The sequence below is a fragment of the Podarcis melisellensis genome (genome assembly GCF_964234715.1).
Source record: "Podarcis melisellensis genome assembly, chromosome: 14".
Lineage (NCBI taxonomy): Eukaryota > Metazoa > Chordata > Lepidosauria > Squamata > Lacertidae > Podarcis > Podarcis melisellensis.
Window position 1 is genome coordinate 27,975,091 of NC_138546.1, and position 13,286 is coordinate 27,988,376.

The window sequence follows — 13,286 nt, forward strand, 5'->3', positions numbered from 1 at the left end:
GGGACATAACCTGTGTCCTAATAATCAGAGAACATTTATTTTTCCATTTTATCCATGTATGAAGGGTGGTATACAATTTAAGCACCAAAATCACAGATTTAAGCTCCTCACCACAGATGAGCATGCAAACTGCAACAATTCCCACTTCCTTTTCTATCTCCTTTGCAATTCTTTTGACATTTCTACCTGGAAGTTTATTTCCTGAAAGCCCACACTGAAGCTACAAATTCAGGGGAAGGGTTGCTGCCTTTCTCCACCACCCCCATCCTCTTGCTGCTTCTGACATATGTCTCCTAAAGTGCATGAAGCAGCCTGGGTGCCAAGACAAAGGGTGCCACCATCACAGCAGCCATGCCCATCACCCTATTAGACTCTACCCTGTATGACTTCACATAAATAATATCAGGCATTTTATTATTTTGCCAGTTTTATTGCGAATTTAAAATGTGATGCTAGCCTTAAAATGAATTGCTATATTTTGTTTCAAAATTAACTGGTATGAGACAACTTATTGCAATGATGTCCTTCTGCTGGTATTTTATTATCATGTCTGTTATGCAGCGCTTCTCCCCAGGGGGGACGCAGAGGGATGCATACCCTTAAACATTTTGTGAATCTAAGTTTGGCCTAATTGAGGGGCAGTATTTCAACATGAGTAGGAAAATGAGACTTTTTAGGAAAAGAAGCACTGCTGTTATGTATTCAGAGGTCTGTATTTGCCTAAGCTTGAGTCTAAGGATTCTGAGCCCCTGTGTTCTGATTCGATACATGATATCCAATCACAGAACATTTCAGGATTTGGACCTCTGCCATTGGCCCTTAAATTCTGAGTCATGATTCGCAGCTGGGAAGTTTAGATAGCCAATCACGTTGGGAGTGGGAGTGGCCCAGGTCTTTAGAAATGTATATAAGCAGTTGCCCAGTTCTGTTAGTTCAATAAAGGTTCTTGTTGTTATCACTGTGTGTGATAACCTCTTGGGAACCCACCTACACCTCAATGCCTTCACCCTAAGGCTCCGGGTAGTTAACAACAATTAACTGTAAAACAGTTTAAAACAACTTACAGTCACAAAAAGACTTCAGTTGTGAAGCATTTTTGATTTGCATCTCTGCTCTTCTCCAGGCATCCATTGCGACAGTGTCTGTCCAGAAGGGCGATGGGGACCCAACTGCTCCATCACCTGCAACTGTGAAAATGGAGGGTCCTGCTCCCCAGAGGATGGGACCTGCGAGTGTGCACCAGGCTACCGAGGACCCCTGTGTCAAAGAAGTAAGTTATCCCCCCCCAACCTACGTACTTTCCTTTGCAGATCCCATTGACCAAATACCCACCTCATCCCATCCCTAATTCCTCCTCAGCCATTACGTGGAGAGGAGACCACCGGGAAGCAGATGGTCATAGGAGCCAACTCCTAGGGGCTGAGGGGTCTTTGACACCCCAATAAAATATTTGAGGGGACCGGGGGGGCAAAATTGATGGGCATTGCCATTCAAATGGTGTCGGTACACTGATTATTCAGCGCAGGGCTTACCACCACCCCCACCACCCCAAACCAATATTTTATTTAAGTTAGCCTCTTGCCCGGCAAAAAAAGGCCTGGATGAGGTTGTGGAACTGAGCTTGACCACTTATTCCATCCTCAGGTTTGCAGTTTGTATGGCGGGAACATCCAAACACATTTACTGAGTCTATACTGGAATTGTGCGATTAAACTCAGAATGGCTCTTTACAGAACCAGTGTCTTTAACTCTGCAAATAACTTTTGCACACACCAAAAATTCCCAGTTCACTTCTCGTTCCCCAGCCACGAATTTCACAGGTCAGCCTTGGCACAGGCAAAAGCTCCTTTTCCCCCAAATAACTTGCAGCTGCTGTTTTTCTTTTTTATTTAAAGCCATTACGGTGCTGACCTGGGCCAGGGCTGCCATCCACGGCTTTTGTGCATTTCAATTACAAAAACCCTCTTTCCCTGTGAGTTCACGGCAATTCTCTCTCTGGCTGTAAAACTGCTCTCCAGACCCACGAAAGAGGCCCTCAAAGGGGAACCAAGGGGGGGTTCTTCCTCTTTCTTTTTGCAAACTTTATATCTCCAGGGTTTAGAATGTGACAAGAGGAAATTGAAACTTTTCCAGAGAGAGGAGAGAAATAACAGGTTAGCTCTATCAGTCGGTGGTGCATAGGCCGGGAGGGCATCTGAGTGCCTTCATCTTATCCATGTAATCAGGCTGTATAGCCCAAGGTGGTCTGCTTGGAGCCTGGCTTCCTTCCTCCATTATCGGAGGCCTCATTATGCCAGGAGTTGCACCTGCCCCCTAAGTATCCCTTGTTATCAGATCCGTCCCTGAACTGAACTTGCATATTTCAAGTTGCTGCTTCTCCTCACTAGGCCTGACAGGTATGGAGGGTCTTGTTCCTTTTGTTCCTTCCTTTGCTTCTGATAGTTCATTTGTGTCTTGAATATAGAGATGGAGGAGAAATTCGATTCTGTTTCCAATTATTATTATTATTATTATTATTATTATTATTATTATTATTATTATTATTTATTATTATTATTATTTTATTTGAATTTATATAAAGCCCTATACCCGCAGGTCTCAGGATGGTTCACAGAATAAAACCAGAATATAAAAACCACAAAATACATAATCAAAATAAAAACAACAACCTAATACCCCCACACATTTTAAAAGGGCATAGGATTTAAATGCAAACCCCCTCCTGATTTGTGCTTTCCGAAACAATACACAAACTGAAACACAGCCATCCTTCGGAATCCAAATTTTGCATCCCAGTTCTCCAGCCAAATAATGGGTGTGAAAATATATAGGCTTAGGAAGGTGTGCATTAAAAAGATATATTCATGAAAACAACTTATAAAAATGCATTCATTTAAGAAAAAAATTTAGTCGAGTGGTTAAACTGTATGGTGCTTTCTTCGTAAACTGCATGCATTGTTGCAAATAACTGTAGTAATGATGAGGACTAGTGTCTTGTTTCTGCCTTCTTTACAGTTGTAGTACAGCTTTTGTTATTTATTTTAGTTTGTCCACCTGGTTTCTACGGACATCAATGCAGCCAGCCGTGTCCCCAGTGCATTCATAGCACTGTCCCCTGTCATCACATTACAGGACATTGTGACTGCCTCCCAGGATTTTTTGGCCCACTCTGCAATCAAGGTATGAAGACTCTGGGTGGTTCTCGCTGGTTGTATTTATTAGCAATTGATAGAAGCCAATGGAAAGATTTCTGGGCAAAGCTCGCCTTTTTGTACTATTATTATTCTTGTAAGCCTTTGAGGTTCTAGATAGCAGCAGGGGAAAGAAAACCTGTTTTCCTTTGTAGGCAGAAATGCAAATAAGCACTTAGTCTCCCCTTTGTAAATAAGTTGTATGCTAACATGCTTAAGTAAGGCAATTCCTTAGTTTTGGACAGAAGTGCAAATAAAATGTGGCAGATGTTGCAAATGCAGCCGGCTACTCAAGGCTCACATCTCTTTACTGTCAGAACCCAGAGCATCTCAGGCACACAGTGGCACTTGTAAGTTGTGCTGTTAATTAAATGTAAAAGGTACTTGTCAGTTAGTACAGACTGCACACACAGGCAAGTACATATTGCCGGCAGGAACTTTTAAAAATGAAATTCTGAAATCTTGTTTGGGTTGGCCGATAGCTGAGAGATGAGCATTGTGAATGAGCTCTTGCTGTCCATACTGAAAGTCCCAGGTTTCACCCCAGGCTAGGAAAGACCTCAGGGCTGGGGCTGGGGGTGGGGCAGTCAACATTGGACAAGATGGACCAAGGGCCTTTCTCAGCAAAAAAGCAACTTTATAAACCATATAATAATGATTATTATTATTTATTATTTATACCCCGCCCATCTGGGCAGCTTCCAACAGAATATTAAAATACAGTAATCCATCAGACATTAAAAGCTTCCCTAAACAGGGCTGCCTTCAGATGTCTTCTAAAAGTCTGGTAATTGTTTTTCTCTTTGGCATCTGGTGTGAGGGCGTTCCACAGGGCGGGTGCCACTACCAAGAAGGCCCTCTGCCTGGTTCCCTGTAACTTGGCTTCTCGCAGAAAGGGAACCGCCAGAAGGCCCTCGGCACTGGACCTCAGTGTCCGGGCAGAACGATGGGGGGTGGAGACACCCCTTCAGGTATACTGGACCAAGGCCATTTAGGGCTTTGAAGGTCAGCACCAACACTTTGAATTGTGCTCGGAAACGTACTGAGAGCCAGTGTAGGTCTTTCAAGACCGGTGTTATATGGTCTCAGCGGCTTACTGGTAGAACACCTGCATTTGCAATATCAGAATGTCCTAGGTTCAATCCCCAGCATGGAAAAGACTGCAGCCTGAAACCCTGGAGAATGGCTGCCAGCTAGTGTGAACCGGCACTGTTGGGCTACAAGTCCCACCATTGTTGTCGAACGCTTTGGAAGCCGAACTATTTGGAACCCAAACACTGACAACCCAGAAGTGAATGCTTCCGTTTTCGAACGCGCCTCAGAAGTTGAATGGCTTCTGAGACACATCTCTCCATTTTTTAAATTTATTTTGCCAGCCAGCAATTGCGCCTCGGTTGTTGAACATTTTGGAATTCAAACTGTCTTCCGGAACGGATTACGTTCGACAACCAAGGTTCCACTGTATATTGCAACGTTTAGCTGGTGATATATTGCAGTGTTGAAAACCAGATATCGCCCAGCCCTAGTGAATGTATATTTCTTATTCGGGTGTCATCGTCAATGTTTTATTTTATTATTTCATAATGATTCCTTTGATGTTTTCAGTTAGGTTGCAAACCACTGTGGGATTTGTTTATTTATTCTCAAAATGCAAAGTGGCATGGCAAAATGGGAGACTAAGGCCACCCTGGACCACAGTTCCCATCAGCCCTCAGGCAGCATGCTGGCTGAAGGGAGTTGTAGCCTAAAACATCTGGAGGACACCAGGTTGGGGGAGGCTGTTGTGTAGATTTAACAGATAATATGCTGCATGGCATTTGCCTGTTCGGTCGTCATCTTTTGTTTCTTTGGGGGATTTTTGAAGGAAAAAATAGAACTCACTCTTTTTTTAAAGCCGTGCTTTTCTGCAAGGTACAAATTATAGGCAGTACTTAGGCAAAAATAATTAAACATAGATTAAGTAGAAACATATGTTTTCTTTTCTCCTTGCCACTTTCACCACCAAGATGTAGAGCAATTAATATGAGAGCAAGCACTTTACTTTCCCCTTTTCGGGGAATGTGTCTGTCTCAATGCAAAAACCCCAGCTTAGTTTTCACAGTCTGAAGCAGGCCTAATTATCTCATTAAGCAAAACCCTGTTTTCTTGATTTCAATCTGTTGAGCGTCCCTGCCTTCCCTTTGAAATGTTGATCCACCCAGCAGAATTGCCATAAAATATTCATGTTCTAATTAAAGGCAGTCGGTGTTGCAATTTGTCATAATGTTGCAAGCATATGATATGATATATATGCTTTTCTTTAATATAAAAAATGAGAAAGAAGAGAAGAAGGATGCATTTTAATAATTTATTTTAGGCTAACTCGGTGCAAATATTGCTGTTTTCAAAATGCAGCTATTATTGCAGGTGCTTTACTTTTTTGCTAAGTAGAAAGATTATTTAGAGCTAAGCAGAGAGGAAGAAAACTCCTCTCTGTGCTAGCAGCCCTAGAGAGAGAGCCTTTACAGAGGGTTGTCCTATGGCGCATACCTGTGTCTTGGGTCACACCTCCTCGATCCATTTTCTTGGGGAGGGAGAAAACAAGAGAGAAGAGGAAAGGACCCATCTAAATGGTATATGTGAGTAAAGGGGGGGGCAATACCTTGGATTGGAAGATGGGCCCTGTGTTGTACTAAGGGGTCAAATGGTTTCTGGGCTCTTGAAAAATTGATGGCCACAGGGTGGTCCAAAGGGATGTTGTGGTTCACCAGCCATCTTCCAGCGGACCACCTAATTCCTGCTCCTGGCTGATAGGATTCTAGCAGGGATTTCATCTCCTCTTCTTTTATTTATTGATTTTAAAATATTTATTTCCTAGGGCAGCTCGGAGTATGAAATTTAAAACAAGTTATTGCAACCATAGCATAACAAAGTAAACAAGTAAAACTACATGAATCGGGGCTGCAATTTTTAATCGATTAACCGGTGAGATCAGTCAGCCTTAAAAATGTTTTTAATCAACCGAATAGGCACCCCTGAGATACATGTTTAGAAGCGCTAATAAAAACTGTCAGCGGCAAGCAACATCTTCAGTGGGTCTTTCTCCCTTTTCCCTCTTGGCCGTAGGGGAAATCCCTTTCCTACAATGATGCCTCACAACAAGAGTGCATCATCTTAGAAACAAAGGAAATGGGTTTTCTTGCTCTAGAAATACACTGTTTACCTGTATTTATGCGAGTATAGGGTTGCATCCATTGCTAGCCCCACTTAGAGTAGACCCATTCAAGTTAACAGGCATGACTAACTTCGATTGATTCCTTTCAGTCTACTATACTCTGAGTAGCACTTAGCTGGATGCAACCTTGCAGTGAAAGATTCATCAGCCAGAACGTATATGATTAATTGATCTACAGTGGAACCTCGGGTTACGAATGTAATTTGTTCCGGAGGTCCGTTCTTAACCAGAAACCGTTCTTAAACTGAGGTGCTCAGTTTGTCCTCAGACAGCTTCCAGGTCATGTGGCCAGCATGACTAAGCCGCTTCTGGTGAACCAGATCAGCGCACAGAAATGCTGTTTACCTTCCCGCCAGAGCGGTACCTATTTATCTACTTGCACTTGTCGACCTTTCGAACTGCTAGATGGGCAGGAGCTGGGACTGAACAACGGGAGTTCACCCTGTCGCGGGGATTCAAACTGCCGACCTTCCGATCGGCAAGCCCTAGGCTCTGTGGTTTAGACCACAGCGCCACCCGCATACCACTAAGGGCCTTGTACACTAATACAAAAACCTTGAACCTGGCCCAGTAGTGTATAGGCAGCCAGTGCAGATTTTGAACACTGGAGTTGATTATATATTGATTTCTCTTGATAGAAGGCTTCCCCACACTTCTGCTTCTCCCATGCACATGTCTGAGCAGTTTTTTGCTTTTCCTGTGCTTTCTAGCCATGGGTCCAAGCAATTTTCTGTTTGCCCCATCACTTTCCCTGGGAAAATTTGCTCTTTAGCGCTGAATCAGTCCAAACATCAATTGAGGTTTGTTCCTATTCCGCTATAAAGATTGAGATTTCTCAGCAGAAAGCATCAGGAAGAGAGGAAGTGTGGATGCACTCTTAGTTCCGTTTACATTCCTAAGAATTTGGGTTGTGGTCAATGACAACTTTATAAGTTCACCAAGGGGGGTCATTGAACCCTAATCTGGATTTATGCAATGGGAGGCCAAAGCCAAGCTAAGGATCCCCTACCATTAATAGGAATACAAGCAGCTTGGATTGATAACGAATTATAGCTGCCAGAAAACAGCTGATATCTCAGCAGGGGTTTGGAGTAGTCCCCCTTCAGAGCTCTAATAACTAATTAACATGGCAATTACCTCCTTGTATTCCTAATACAGAAAGCATTATTACCCTTTTCTGTATTCAAAATGTCTCAGATCCATTTAACTATTGTTTGTGCGTAATGCATGCAGCTTCAGTGAAGATCTTAATAAGCTCTAAGAAGTGTAAACAACTCACTTTTGAAAATGGTTCTAATGGGTTGTTTCCCCCCTTCACAGTTCAGAGAATCTTGGAAGATGAAGATATATAGTAAACATTTTACAGGCAAATGTACCTCACAATATCATATATATCCCATTATATGATTGAGTTGACTTGTTTTTCAAATTGTTCAGCCTTTGGCTTCATAGGTAATGAAATGTGCAACAGTGTTTTGTTCATCTGAGGCTGACTTGCATCAGAACCATACCAATCAAACTACCAGGTTCTGGACTACCAGGTTCCCAATGCACTCTGGGTTGCTGTCTTTTTTACCAGCCAGAAGGGCATTGCAGTTCATGTCAGTCTAATGACAGCATTTGCATGTCGTGGTCAACACTATTTATTATATTTATTTATCCCATGTATGAATCATCACCTATGAAACGTCTCAAAGTGATTGATGGTAATAACATCAACAATTTAAATAATTTATTATGTTAAAACTATTCAGATCCAATGCAGATAACAGACTGGGATTTAGAAGGCTTGTTGAAGGAAAACTATAGGTCATGGTTTAGTGTGAAAGCAGAAAAGATCCATGCTTTCCCCGCAGGAGCAACAAAGCCACATTCTCTAGTTTAGTGTTACATCCAAACTGAGGACTGTGGCTTGTTTTGCTCCAAACAGGGGAGAAATTTGACTCAGTTCACATTTAAAGCTGAATTTCTCAAATTTGCACTTTCTGAAAGGAGCCTGTGAATGAAAACGCTTCCACCCTCCAGAATTTGCCTGTATTTGAATTTTGCAGTGCAGATCTCCAACCTGTTTACAGAAATGTAACTCTTACAGAAATGTGTGCATTAAAAAAAATTGTGAATATAACATACAGCTGCATACAAATGTTATTGGGAGGAATTTGCTGTGAAATGCTAAATAATTTTCATGCGGTTTGTTTTTTTAATGCAAATTGCTACAGCATTGTGGAGAACTGAATTTAAGGTATGAAAAATGAGAAACAGAGAAACCAAAATTGGCATCTCCTCCTATCCCCAGCTCCAAAAAACAAAACAAAACAAAATCCACAATGTTAATCGAAGTTGGCTTTCCCATAGTTGTGTTTTGTCTTTTTTGACTGAAACTAACTACGACCACTGGTTTGGACATTACACTAAGGCAGAGAGCATAGTTTGTTTCAGCCACTAGCTTATGGGGAAGAGCAAAGCAAAAGTCATCTGTGTTCCATGGTTTACCATGATGTGCAAACTGGGCCATTGTCATGTCAGCAGCAAGTCAGTTTGCTATCATAAAATGAAGTGTGGATATTGAGTACAGATCCATCTGAAACAGATCATCCCTTCTCAGTTAACCCATCCAAAGGGGGTGTAGCCACTTGTGCCTCTGCACTTGTGCCTCTGTTTTAAAAAAGAAAGAGAGAAAGTTAATGTTTATTATTAAGAATAATCAACAAATGAATTGGGAATAGAAAGGAAGAAGATAAGAGAAGAAAGGTGTCATAGCAACAAGAAGTAAATGTAAAATGACCAGAGACGACAGATGAAAGAAACTGGCACTTAAGGGGGTAGGGATGGGAATAAGGTCCATGCTAAGTATGAAAGGAGAATGAGAGGAGATGGCTAACAAAAAATAGTTTGAGAGGCTTGCGGAGAGGGGAAGCAGGAAACGTCAGAGGAAAAATCTTCCTCACTTAGAGCCTCTGGGTCAACAAATTCAGCCTGAAATGGGGAGACTGTGTCACAAAACCGCCAGAGCAAACACCTTGAGGAATGCTGACCTATGGAACTCTTTGCCACAAGGAAACTGCTGTGAAGGGGGTGAGGGAAAACAGCCATTTCTGAATATGTATTAGATATTCATAGAAAGCGATGCCAGAAATGTCAGCTGACCATGCCAAACCCCGACTCTGTCAGTGCCACCATTTTGTGACTGGGGGTGGGGTGGGCTTTTTAATTTTCAGCTGCCTTAAGTGGGCCCCAGCAGTAGAAAGATTGAGAAGCCCTGTCTGAGAGTATATATGATTTCCCAGCAACCCAACTTCTGTGACTCTGTCGCAGTCCGATAAGGGCCGTATAACATCATCGCCTTCTTTTTATTTTATGTAAATTGGCTTTCTAAAACCAGGCTGTTGGGAACGTCCTCTTGATGGGATTATGTTTCTGCCAAGGATGCCTGTCACTGAATCCATCTTTTTTTTCCCCCCTCGGTAACAAAATTGTGTTATAATATTGCTGAGATCTGTTAGAACAATGGGCCTGTGCATGAGGGAAGACAAGTGGACAGATTGTTTCAGTGTTTCGTCCTTTCTCTCTAGTGTGAATATTTCTCCCTTCTCTTCCCGCCTGCTACGTTTTCTCTCATTTCAGTGAGAAAACTGTTCCATTTAGCATTTAACTTCAAAGTCAACTTTATCTACTCTGGGAGGGAGATAAGTGTGTTTTGAGACTGTATGTGATTGTCTTCCGGCCTATTCTTACCGTCCCTGTCATGGCGGGAGTTGGAACTGGCAGATGATTCCCAGCTCCAGATTTTAATCTCGGACTGAAGCGCTTTGGGAATAGATTGAGGTCATCTCCCGTGAATGTGAATCAGGAAGCATGAATTGTCGAAATGCTAAAGTAGGGAAATAATGCCAAAAACAAAATACCTCTACCTATTTGCAAGGATATGAGTCCAGTTATGTTTGTGTGCCTTTCGTTGCACTGATGGACTGGGTGAGCTGGTTTTATCTGTTTAGTGAGCATGGTTATAAGATGCCTGCTTTTGTCAGGGAGAGAATCCAGCAGCCAGTAAGAACAATTTGATAATGCTTCCATTGTCATGCTAGAAAACAGGGACTACGCACTGGTTTTCCATCAGTATTCTGTAGTTACGTTGGAACCTAAGGATATAACTTGTCTGTATAGAAGAGTTTAATTCAATACCCTCAAGACCTGCTACGGTTACAGCGTTCCTTCACCGACCTGGGGCATGCTGTATGTTTTAGACTAGTCAAGGCTGCGATGGCTGGTGCTAATTGGAGTTGAATTCCAAAACATCTGCAGGGCACCAGATTGGCTTTAGAATAAAATTAAAGGGTTTTTTCCTCCCCTGTCTTATGGACTAAGCAGTGCTAGGTGAAAAACTTAATACTGATGTGCGCTCTCTCTCTCTCTCTCTCTCTCTCTCTCTCTCTCTCTCTCTCTCTCTCTCTGTTTTCTTTTGTAATGACATGTGTCCTATTCAATGGATGGATTTACAGTGGTACCTCAGGTTACATACGCTTCAGGTTACATACACTTCAGGTTACAGACTCTGCTAACTCAGAAATATTACCTCGGGTGAAGAACTTTGCTTCAGGATGAGAACAGAAATCGTGTTCTAGTGGTGCAGCAGCAGCAGCAGCAGCAGGAGACCTCATTAGCTAAAGTGGTGCTTCAGGTTAAGAACAGTTTCAGGTGAAGAACGGACCTCTGGAACGAATTAAGTACTTAACCCGAGGTACCACTGTATTTCATCCATCTGTAGATGGATGGATTTCTATGGATATATACTTATTGAAAGCCATGCATAGCAACCTGTGTCCACAGAGGGGAATAGGCATCCTTTTTGTCATCAGAAAACTCATTCAATGGGTCTCAGTTTAGCATTGTGATTTGTGTTTCATGGTGTGTTTCCAGAATCTCACTAGCCACCTGGTCATGTGCCTCCTTGGCTTCAGCAGCTGAACCACATCCTTTACCTTCAGTGCATTCTCTCTACACACATCAACATACATACACACACACACACACACCACAGTCCACTGACCAATAATGAAGCTCAGTGAGACTCAAGACAAGGTTATCTTTGGGTCAGTGCGTCTGGCTGTTAACTAGAAGGTTGGTGGTACGAGTCCACCCTGGGACGGCTGTGGGCAGGATTCTTGCATTGCAGCGGGTTGGACTAGATGAGCCTTGGGATCCCTTCCAACTCTACAGTCTTATGATTCTGTGTGCATTTCTGTTTCTATACAGTGTGTCCAAGCGGAAGATATGGGAAGGATTGTGCCGAAGTGTGTGTGTGCACCAACAACGGGACATGTAACCCCCTGGATGGGTCTTGCCAGTGCTACCCTGGTTGGATAGGCAAAGACTGTTCCCAGAGTAAGGAGCAATTTCTTTTTCTGTCTTTCATAGCAATAGGTCTGCCTTATTTTCATGTGAAAAACACATTTGCTTGTCCTTCACCCTGATTTGCGGCCTAGCCAGCATGAGACGGAGCAGAGCTAGAAAAGATCTATCTGCACAGTTTGCAATCCTGCTGGAGAAACCCCCTTTTCACAGTCTCACCTCCACGGATAGCAAAGAGGGTGGGGTCGTCCCAAGGGCTTGATCTGTGGCACCACCCCATCTCTGAAATGCCCTCCTGGGGAAAATCAGATGACCCCCTTCCTTGAAAATTTGAATACATTTCTTTTGTCATCCAGGCTTTTGGAACTCTCATTTTTAAAGGTATATTTAACATAGTTTTATCAGATTTTATGTTGAGCCATCCTAGGCACTCTTTAGGATGGAAAGGTGAGATAATAAAATATTTGAATGGGGCAAAAAGGGGAAGGGGAAGAATCCAGCAGCATAAAGAGTCTCGTGTAATCAGTGACATTAAAAAAAACAACATTGTTGAAGAAAGGCAGATTGGAACAAATGAGTCTTCAAGAAATGCCTGTATGGAAGGGGCCTCTCATAGGTGTGAGAAGGGAGGACCACAAATGTGGAGCCACCATCAAGAAGGCCCTATTCCTTGTGTTCACTAATCTAATATACCATATTTGTGGGCAGTCTATATCTGATCTTATAAGTAGACCAGGTTTGTACAGACAAAGCTGAGTGTCCTTTAGATAACCCAGCACCATTTAGGGCTAGCACCAGTTCTTGGCTATCACAGTGAAACCCTTTATCCTTGTCTCTTTGCATCTCTGTCATTGGTTTGGGAAAACATGGTTCATTCTGTGTAAAGTCTCGCATAGTAAAGAATGGCTCTTTGTTCAGTTAATAGCCATTAATCAAATCAAAATGACTCCAGAATAGCCCAGGTAAGAATAGTAAATTCAACAACAAAGATTTAAAAAACACTTATGCACAAACCTATCTACTGGGAACTCTGTCCCTGAACCAGCCTTGCTACAAGGTTTTCTACTTAGTATTCTTGTTTATTTGCATAGGTGAATTTGAATTGAACTGCGAAGCAAATGCACCCATTTGTAGTGCTAGAACAGGCTTTTCCAGCCTGGCGCCCTCCAGATGTTTTGATCTGGAGGGCACTGAGTTGGCAAAGGCTGTGCTAAAGGAAGGTCTGTTCATTCTTTTCAACTCTTTCCTTAAGAAATCATTAAGTGATCAACAATTCTGTGTTGCAAGGTCCATATGGCTGAGAAAATTAGAGAGATGAGATATTCCTATTACACATAATTTAGTTGTTAAAATCAGTGCTTTCTGGAGGGACGTGTGGTGACTTCTCTGAAATTGCCTAGGTAGAAGATTGACATTTGAGGATCCAAAAACTGGCATTTCCCTAATGAATCCTTAATTGGAGGCGGATCATCTCTGGGAAGACCCAGCCTGTCGTTCAGAAATGTTACTTCATATTCACAGTGCAATGAAGG

General features: G+C 42.5%; 1 protein-coding gene across 7 annotated transcripts in view; it reads left to right on the forward strand.

Annotated features, from left to right (window-relative positions):
- Positions 1-13,286, forward strand: part of MEGF11 (multiple EGF like domains 11) — a 338,635-nt gene that overhangs the window by 281,935 nt on the left and 43,414 nt on the right. For all 7 annotated transcript variants that reach the window (XM_081888442.1, XM_081888441.1, XM_081888440.1 and 4 more), the window contains 3 exons: positions 1,124-1,270; positions 3,046-3,180; positions 11,659-11,787. In XM_081888442.1, the coding sequence (XP_081744568.1) occupies positions 1,124-1,270; positions 3,046-3,180; positions 11,659-11,787 (411 nt within the window). The remainder of the gene's footprint in view (positions 1-1,123; positions 1,271-3,045; positions 3,181-11,658; positions 11,788-13,286) is intronic.